The sequence below is a fragment of the Pangasianodon hypophthalmus genome, chromosome 14 (assembly GCF_027358585.1).
Source record: "Pangasianodon hypophthalmus isolate fPanHyp1 chromosome 14, fPanHyp1.pri, whole genome shotgun sequence".
NCBI classification, from domain to species: domain Eukaryota; kingdom Metazoa; phylum Chordata; class Actinopteri; order Siluriformes; family Pangasiidae; genus Pangasianodon; species Pangasianodon hypophthalmus.
This window is the reverse complement of record NC_069723.1, coordinates 25,204,811-25,214,810: the sequence shown is the minus strand read 5'-3', so window position 1 is coordinate 25,214,810 and position 10,000 is coordinate 25,204,811. Positions and strand designations below refer to the sequence as shown.

General features: G+C 44.0%; 1 protein-coding gene across 1 annotated transcript in view; it reads left to right on the top strand.

Annotated features, from left to right (window-relative positions):
- pccb (propionyl-CoA carboxylase subunit beta) overlaps positions 1 to 3,684 on the top strand; it is a 10,624-nt gene extending 6,940 nt beyond the window's left edge. The window contains exons 9-15 of the mRNA XM_034310327.2: positions 152 to 233; positions 603 to 726; positions 809 to 916; positions 1,018 to 1,118; positions 1,593 to 1,691; positions 2,692 to 2,791; positions 3,469 to 3,684. Of these exons, the coding sequence (XP_034166218.1) occupies positions 152 to 233; positions 603 to 726; positions 809 to 916; positions 1,018 to 1,118; positions 1,593 to 1,691; positions 2,692 to 2,791; positions 3,469 to 3,590 (736 nt within the window). The 3' untranslated portion in view covers positions 3,591 to 3,684. The remainder of the gene's footprint in view (positions 1 to 151; positions 234 to 602; positions 727 to 808; positions 917 to 1,017; positions 1,119 to 1,592; positions 1,692 to 2,691; positions 2,792 to 3,468) is intronic.
- Positions 3,685 to 10,000: the final 6,316 nt, after the last annotated feature.

Genomic DNA, 10,000 nt, shown 5'->3' with positions numbered 1-10,000 from the left:
TGCAGCTGGGACGATACGCTCATGTCAGTGAATATCGTGATGTTTATGAATTAAATAGTACTACCGTTAGACAGGAAGTGTGTGTGTGTGTGTGTGTGTGTGTGTGTGTGTGTGTGTGTGTGTGTGTGTGTGTGTTGTTTCATCCTCTCAGCGATCGCCTTGTTCCTGGACTTGACACACTCGTTCCCTTCGAGAGCACAAAGGCTTACGACATGCTGGACATCATCCATGGCGTACGTCTGTCACACACACACACACACACAGAGCATTTATGAAACTCTGATCTCTGATTGGTCAGATGAAGATGTGTCGTTTCACGGCTGTGGCTGTGTCCCAAATCAGATGGGGCGGCAATAAAAAGGTGTTTTAATGCACTATGGATTTGGGACGCAGCCACGTGTCTCAGTTAGCATGCTATTGTTGATGTTTCCTACTTTCTAGTCTGGTAGTAAGTGATTTGGGACACAGCCCCATGCAGGGTATTTATCTAGTGATCATTTCTTGCTATGTGACCTGTACCCTAGATAGTGCACTACTTAGTGTGATACTTGGGAATTTGGGCCGCAGTATATTTGTCAGTATATTCGCCCTGTTTATTTCAGATCGTAGATGAACGTGAGTTTTTTGAAATCATGCCCAACTACGCCAAGAACATCGTGGTGGGATTCGCCCGCATGAACGGCCGCACCATCGGCATTGTGGGTAATCAGCCCAAAGTAGCTTCAGGTGAGGGAGATTAGCACACACACACACACACACACACACACACACTGTCTGTGTACTCACACTGAGTCTCCGTGTGTCTCAGGATGTTTGGACATTAACTCCTCGGTGAAGGGCGCACGCTTCGTACGCTTCTGTGATGCCTTCAACATTCCCATCATCACCTTCGTCGACGTTCCTGGATTCCTGCCAGGTAAGAACACACACCCTGCCGCGGGTGCGTCCCAAATCACACACACCCTGTTCACTATATAGTGCACGTGAACACAGAGCTGATTGTGTGTGTCACTGCAGGGACGGCGCAGGAGTACGGAGGAATCATCCGACACGGTGCCAAACTGCTGTTCGCTTTCGCAGAAGCTACGGTTCCAAAAATCACCATCATCACCAGGAAGGTGTGTGTGTGTGTGTGTGTGTGTGTGTGTGGGTGTGGGGGTGTGTGTGTGTGTGTGTGTGTTTACAGAGAGGATGGCATTAATTTCAGTTTCAATTCGAGTTTATTCGTGTAGCATTTTTACCAATGGACATTTTCACAAAGCAGCTTTAAATACAAAGTGAACATGTTGAGAGGAATAATTCCGAGCTTCCAGTGGTGTGATGTAAGAGTGTGTGATGTAAGAGTGTGTGATGTAAGAGTGTGTGATGTAAGAGTGTGTGATGTAAGAGCGTGTGTGTGTGTGTGGGTGTGTGTGGGTGTTTGTGTGTTTGTGTGTGTGTGGGTGTGTGTGTGTGTCTGGGTGTGTGTTTTCAGAGAGGATGGCATTAAATGCAAAGTGAACATGTTGAGAGGAATAATTCCGAGCTTTCAGCAGTGTGATGTAAGAGTGTGTGTGTGTGTGTGTGTGTGTGTGTGTGTGTGTGTTCTGCAGGCGTACGGTGGAGCGTACGACGTGATGAGCTCTAAACACCTGCGTGGTGATGTTAATTACGCCTGGCCGTCAGCCGAAGTGGCCGTGATGGGGGCGAAGGTAAAAACTTCATATCACTGTGACAATTTTTATTATTTAAATTGATTAAAATATCATTAAAATAGATTTAATCTGAAACGTCGCGAGTGTCGTTTGCGCTCGCACGCACCTCGCTGCGATGATGACCTCAGAGTGCCCAAGTCATTTATTTTACAGCCACAGGAGGCGGAGTGAAGTGGGCGGGGCCAGGGGACACAAGCTTACCTGTATGCAAATGAGAAAACATGGCGTTCAGGATGTTTTATTTTTCCCGACTGTGAAACGTTGTCCTTTTTTTTTTTTTCTACTTCCTGTCACCTCATCCTGACCTTTAGATTTTTGCGTGTCAGATTTGAGTCTGAAGATTAACAGAGTAACATAAAAAGATGTTAAAATGTTGACCGACAGTTTTATTACAGAATCATGACGGTAGTGTAACACACACACACACACACACACACACACACACACACTGTTACTCAACACTGAACATATCAGTAAATAAATTTTTTTGCACGTTCATGTTTTAGACTGTAAAAAAAATTCTAAGATTATATAAATAAATAAATACATACATTTATGTAATAATATTTATTTTTTAAAATGCTAGTTTTAATATAAACGTATTCAATTTTTAATAAAAGTATTTGAATTTTATTATAATAATTTTAGTATCAGTAATCAATAAATTAAATCAATATAAATGCTATAAATATCAAATACCAAACTTTATTTGTTTAACTATAATGTACTATTACTGATCAAAAAAAAACAAATAACGATGTAAAAAATATTTTTTTATAAAAATAATTATATTTAAAAAATTATACTAATGTGTTAAATATTTTTTTGTCTTACACACTTAGAAAATTAGATAATGTAAGGATAAATAATTAAATAAATCAATTTAATATTGCAGGATTTTGTTTTTGATGGAAGTGTTGCATTTGGGTGGAATAAAAGTTTTTGTTTATTTATTTATTTATGTTTGTTTGTTTGTTTGTTCGTTTTGTTTTCTCAGGGTGCTGTGCAGATTATTTTCCGTGGAAAGGAGAACCAGGGCGAGGCGGAGGCCGAGTACGTGGAGAAGTTTGCTAACCCTTTCCCTGCTGCTGTCCGAGGTACACACACACACACACACACACACACACACACACACACACACACATATTTTAATTGCATGTTGGTGTGTTACACTGTGGTCACTATGGGAGGTTCTGCTGATGTAATGTGTAGTACAGTATTGTGTGGTTTGGGACGAAGCCACAGGTTCATTTTGATTGTGGCTCAAATGTGTGCTAAGTAGCATGGACTACAGACTGTGTGTGTGTGTGTGTGTGTGTGTGTGTGTGTGTGTGTGTGTTTATGTCTGTGGTTTGGGACGCAGCCCGTGTCTGAGTTGTGTTTTTTTAAAAAGAAAAAAAAGAAAAAAGTTGACCGAGGCTGCATCCCAATCTGCACAAAGCGGTGCATCCAGTTTAGGGAGCGTTCCTGGTTACCGTGACAACCTGCCACTGTCTGCCTGGGCTGTGTCCCAAACCACCATCCTGCTGCGCTAATAACTATGCTAATATAGAAAGCTGTGTTGCTAAGTAACGCAGTAACGGGCCTCGTCCTCGTCTCAAAGCGCACACTACTGCAGCAAGTGGTATTTTAGAATGGTGTGTGTTGTTAGTGATGATCATTTTATATCGCTTTTATTTTTATTGTGCAGTAGTGAATAAATGCGCAGAGAACACACACACACACACACACACACACGAGTACACACTAACGTTAAGACTCTACCCGTGTGCAGGGTTCGTTGATGACATCATCCAGCCGTCCACCACGCGCATGAGGATCTGCAGAGACCTGGAGGTTTTGGCGAGCAAGAAACAGAGCAACCCGTGGAAGAAACACGCCAACATCCCGTTATAGCCCCGCCCACTGAGCACTACACGCTTCATCTCCGCCTGTAAACACACATACTGTCACTCTTCAGACGGATAAAACAATAAACACCCTGAACACATCTCACTGTGCCTTGAACTCTGCTTTCACACCAGCTAGCAACAGAATTTAACTAGCTTCAATAGCAATATTTCGTTTTTTTATGCTGATATTCGCAAGCTAACTAGCTAGATTAGCTATTTCAATCACAGCCGCTTGTCGCAATGCTAGTTAGCTAGCTTTATTGACTAGCTTCATGTGTCTTTTAATGTTGGACATGAATTGAAACTCTAGTACAGATTTTTGCGTAAGCATTGTTGATACCCGTGTGGACAGGTTCAGCCAATGGGACGTCATTTAGGACATCAGTGGGCGGAGCATCAAGCTCTTCATTTTATGTTAAATACCGAAATATATCTGAGTAAAGTAAACTTTCTGAATCAGTTCCTCATCATCAGCCAAACATCGATCCTCAGGTTAAACTGAGAGAATGTTCTAGATTAATTTATTAGTCTATTATTTAATTATATTAGTTATTAGTTATTTATTAGTGTTTATATAAAACTCAGTATGGTTGGATATGTAAATGTGAGGATGCTGAAACATGCTAATGAACCTGTTTGTTCGAATTCAAATGTAAATAAACTGCCAGTTGATCGGATCCGTGATGGGGCAGTAAGGGAAGGTCTGATCCACTAGGGGGATTCAGGAGGCTTTAAGGAGGCAGTAAAGGGCAACAGGAGGTCGTAAATAGCCCCAAGGGTTTATAAGGGTTTGGTATTAAAATAATAGAGTTTTATTAGCTGTTAGATTATTATTCTTCTGTTGTTGAGTTGCGTCCAATTAGCCTCTGCTTGTTCAAACCCGGGGCAAAACAGGGCTTTAATTTAGAGTAAGGGGCTGTAAGGGACTTCATGGACAACAAGGGGTGCTTAGGGAAGGTAAGGGGCTTTATTGGGCAGTAAGGGGCTTTATTGGGCAGTGTGGGGCTTTATTGGTCAGTAAGGGGCTTTATTGGACAGTGTGGGGCTTTATTGGTCAGTAAGGGGCTTTATTGGGCAGTGTGGGGCTTTATTGGTCAGTAAGGGGCTTTATTGGACAGTGTGGGGCTTTATTGGTCAGTAAGGGGCTTTATTGGGCAGTGTGGGGCTTTATTGGTCAGTAAGGGGCTTTATTGGGCAGTGTGGGGCTTTATTGGTCAGTAAGGGGCTTTATTGGACAGTGTGGGGCTTTATTGGTCAGTAAGGGGCTTTATTGGACAGTGTGGGGCTTTATTGGTCAGTAAGGGGCTTTATTGGTCAGTAAGGGGCTTTATTGAACAGTAAGGGGACATCATGGACAGTGTGGGGCTTTATTGGACAGTGTGGGGCTTTATTGGGCAGTAAGGGGCTTTATTGATCAGTAAGGGGCTTTATTGGTCAGTAAGGGGCTTTATTGATCAGTAAGGGGCTTTATTGGACAGTGTGGGGCTTTATTGGTCAGTAAGGGGCTTTATTGGACAGTGTGGGGCTTTATTGGTCAGTAAGGGGCTTTATTGGGCAGTGTGGGGCTTTATTGGTCAGTAAGGGGCTTTATTGGACAGTAAGGGGCTTTATTGGTCAGTAAGGGGCTTTATTGGGCAGTGTGGGGCTTTATTGGTCAGTAAGGGGCTTTATTGGGCAGTGTGGGGCTTTATTGGGCAGTGTGAGGCTTTATTGGACAGTGTGGGGCTTTATAGGTCAGTAAGGGGCTTTATTGGGCAGTGTGGGGCTTTATTGGACAGTGTGGGGCTTTATTGGTCAGTAAGGGGCTTTATTGGACAGTGTGGGGCTTTACTGGGCAGTAAGGGGCTTTATTGGACAGTGTGGGGCTTTATTGGGCAGTAAGGGGCTTTATTGGACAGTGTGGGGCTTTATTGGTCAGTAAGGGGCTTTATTGGTCAGTAAGGGGCTTTATTGGACAGTGTGGGGCTTTATTGGTCAGTAAGGGGCTTTATTGGACAGTGTGGGGCTTTATTGGACAGTGTGGGGCTTTATTGATCAGTAAGGGGCTTTATTGGGCAGTGTGGGGCTTTATTGGTCAGTAAGGGGCTTTATTGGACAGTGTGGGGCTTTATTGGACAGTGTGGGGCTTTATTGATCAGTAAGGGGCTTTACTGGGCAGTGTGGGGCTTTATTGGTCAGTAAGGGGCTTTATTGGTCAGTAAGGGGCTTTATTGGACAGTGTGGGGCTTTATTGGTCAGTAAGGGGCTTTATTGGACAGTGTGGGGCTTTATTGGACAGTGTGGGGCTTTATTGGACAGTAAGGGGCTTTATTGGTCAGTAAGGGGCTTTATTGGACAGTAAGGGGCTTTATTGGACAGTGTGGGGCTTTATTGGACAGTGTGGGGCTTTATTGGACAGTAAGGGGCTTTATTGGTCAGTAAGGGGCTTTATTGGGCAGTAAGGGGCTTTATTGGACAGTGTGGGGCTTTATTGGTCAGTAAGGGGCTTTATTGGTCAGTAAGGGGCTTTATTGGTCAGTAAGGGGCTTTATTGGACAGTAAGGGGCTTTATTGGTCAGTAAGGGGCTTTATTGGACAGTAAGGGGCTTTATTGGACAGTGTGGGGCTTTATTGGTCAGTAAGGGGCTTTATTGGGCAGTGTGGGGCTTTATTGGGCAGTGTGAGGCTTTATTGGACAGTGTGGGGCTTTATTGGACAGTGTGGGGCTTTATTGGTCAGTAAGGGGCTTTATTGGACAGTGTGGGGCTTTATTGGTCAGTAAGGGGCTTTATTGGACAGTGTGGGGCTTTACTGGGCAGTAAGGGGCTTTATTGGACAGTAAGGGGCTTTATTGGTCAGTAAGGGGCTTTATTGGACAGTAAGGGGCTTTATTGGGCAGTGTGGGGCTTTATTGGTCAGTAAGGGGCTTTATTGGGCAGTGTGGGGCTTTATTGGGCAGTGTGAGGCTTTATTGGACAGTGTGGGGCTTTATTGGTCAGTAAGGGGCTTTATTGGTCAGTAAGGGGCTTTATTGGACAGTGTGGGGCTTTATTGGGCAGTAAGGGGCTTTATTGGACAGTGTGGGGCTTTACTGGGCAGTAAGGGGCTTTATTGGACAGTGTGGGGCTTTATTGGTCAGTAAGGGGCTTTATTGGACAGTGTGGGGCTTTATTGGTCAGTAAGGGGCTTTATTGGTCAGTAAGGGGCTTTATTGGACAGTGTGGGGCTTTATTGGTCAGTAAGGGGCTTTATTGGACAGTGTGGGGCTTTATTGGTCAGTAAGGGGCTTTATTGGACAGTGTGGGGCTTTACTGGGCAGTAAGGGGCTTTATTGGACAGTGTGGGGCTTTATTGGGCAGTAAGGGGCTTTATTGGACAGTGTGGGGCTTTATTGGTCAGTAAGGGGCTTTATTGGTCAGTAAGGGGCTTTATTGGACAGTGTGGGGCTTTATTGGTCAGTAAGGGGCTTTATTGGACAGTGTGGGGCTTTATTGGACAGTGTGGGGCTTTATTGATCAGTAAGGGGCTTTATTGGGCAGTGTGGGGCTTTATTGGTCAGTAAGGGGCTTTATTGGACAGTGTGGGGCTTTATTGGACAGTGTGGGGCTTTATTGATCAGTAAGGGGCTTTACTGGGCAGTGTGGGGCTTTATTGGTCAGTAAGGGGCTTTATTGGTCAGTAAGGGGCTTTATTGGACAGTGTGGGGCTTTATTGGACAGTGTGGGGCTTTATTGGACAGTGTGGGGCTTTATTGGTCAGTAAGGGGCTTTATTGGACAGTAAGGGGCTTTATTGGACAGTGTGGGGCTTTATTGGACAGTGTGGGGCTTTATTGGACAGTAAGGGGCTTTATTGGTCAGTAAGGGGCTTTATTGGTCAGTAAGGGGCTTTATTGGACAGTGTGGGGCTTTATTGGTCAGTAAGGGGCTTTATTGGACAGTAAGGGGCTTTATTGGTCAGTAAGGGGCTTTATTGGACAGTAAGGGGCTTTATTGGTCAGTAAGGGGCTTTATTGGACAGTAAGGGGCTTTATTGGACAGTGTGGGGCTTTATTGGTCAGTAAGGGGCTTTATTGGGCAGTGTGGGGCTTTATTGGTCAGTAAGGGGCTTTATTGGGCAGTGTGGGGCTTTATTGGGCAGTGTGAGGCTTTATTGGACAGTGTGGGGCTTTATTGGTCAGTAAGGGGCTTTATTGGTCAGTAAGGGGCTTTATTGGACAGTGTGGGGCTTTATTGGGCAGTAAGGGGCTTTATTGGACAGTGTGGGGCTTTACTGGGCAGTAAGGGGCTTTATTGGACAGTGTGGGGCTTTATTGGTCAGTAAGGGGCTTTATTGGACAGTGTGGGGCTTTATTGGTCAGTAAGGGGCTTTATTGGTCAGTAAGGGGCTTTATTGGACAGTGTGGGGCTTTATTGGTCAGTAAGGGGCTTTATTGGACAGTGTGGGGCTTTATTGGACAGTGTGGGGCTTTATTGATCAGTAAGGGGCTTTATTGGGCAGTGTGGGGCTTTATTGGTCAGTAAGGGGCTTTATTGATCAGTAAGGGGCTTTATTGGACAGTGTGGGGCTTTATTGGTCAGTAAGGGGCTTTATTGGTCAGTAAGGGGCTTTATTGGACAGTGTGGGGCTTTATTGGACAGTGTGGGACTTTATTGGTCAGTAAGGGGCTTTATTGGACAGTAAGGGGCTTTATTGGTCAGTAAGGGGCTTTATTGGACAGTAAGGGGCTTTATTGGTCAGTAAGGGGCTTTATTGGACAGTAAGGGGCTTTATTGGTCAGTAAGGGGCTTTATTGGACAGTAAGGGGCTTTATTAGGCAGTGTGGGGCTTTATTGGACCGTAGGGGGTTTGAGGAGGTGTTATTGGTTGTAAAGGTCACAGAGGTTCAGTCCCCAGAGGACAGTAAAGGGTCGTAAAGGAATCTAAAAGGGCAGTGAGGATTTTTATTGTAGTTTATTATAAGTATGTTGTTAAATCTGCATTCAGTAAAGACACTCTTCTAACAGATGGGTAACTAGGAGCAGTATGGTGTGTGTAGTGGGGCAGTTTGGGGTACACAGGCCTGTAGGGGGGGCTGTAAGAGAAGGACAGGGGCAATAAGGGGCAGTAAGTTGGATGGTATTCCACACTGCCTAATGGTTCTTCTGCAACTGCCCGAGTTTGTAACAGAGATAAACGAAGTGACTGAAACACTCATCATGTGGATTAAAGTTTTGATAAATTGGTGGATTCTGTTGTGCGGATGATCCACAGCTGAGCTCTGCGTCCCAGAACATTCCCCAAACAGTCATGTGATCATCACTGCAGTATTTATGTGATATAAGTGTGTTGTTAGTGTTCCGCCATGTCACGGTTTACTGCAGTCACTCAAACAGCCACATGTGAGTTTGGAAATTCAGAAACGCTCACGAGGAAGGAAAGAGGGAGAGAGTGATGGATGAGTGAAACGAATAATGCGCTTCATATGTGAGCTATTGATGTGACGTTCACGTGTGTCAGCCTCTCTTTCTTTCTTTCTTTCTTTTCTCGATGTAGATGTAAATGTAGGCAGTATCATTACTGATTCATTCATTTACCTTCAGTAATCGCTTAAACGCTTCCATGGAAACCTCTTTTCATCGTCTGAGCTGTGTGTTGGTGTGAACGGTGAGGTGTGTGTGTGTTTGACTCTCATCAGCGCTCAGATTTCTTCTTCTCTGAGGAACGCTGGCTAAATGAAAGTGGCTGAAACATGCTCGCATCAGTCCACACCCAAACAATTAAATACATTAGGAAAGATTTATCAGATTTTGGCAAAATTAGGTCTCTAAAGGTTAAGGAGGTGGAGCTGAATGATTTGAATGGTTTATTTATTTTTTTTTTACACTTTGAGACCGCTTCATTACTGCCATGAAATCATGTTAAAGCGCGCTTGGATGTACGTTTAGTGGAATGAAGCAGAGTTAACTGATTATTTTCCTATAACAGCACATCCCCAAGTGTTTTATTCCTTTTATACCACAGCAATTCACCAACAGGTACATTTTTTTTATTTATTTAATGTTAGCTCCTGTTCTCACTTACAGTTAGAGTGATTAGTTATAGTTGTAAATTATAAATGCATTATAGTTTTTTTCTCTCTCTTAAATACCATCCAGTCACTTCTCTAAAACGAGTGTGTGAATTGGATGTGTAAAGTTTTGTAGATTTGCCTGATGGTCAGTTTGTCTGTACAGATGTGGGCGGGGTTAAGAGGTGAAACACAGCCACTGGAGGGTGTCAGAGACGTCTGGCTTGACTTGATACGCAGCCATGAGAAAAATGCAGCGCTTTCACTCGTGCTGTTCAGCGGTGACGTCATCGTTTGAAGTGAATGCTTTGATCTGTAATGACTAATCCTCTCCTCTGTAAGGCCTGATCCACTGGGAATACAATACAGCACATTGTTACACTTATG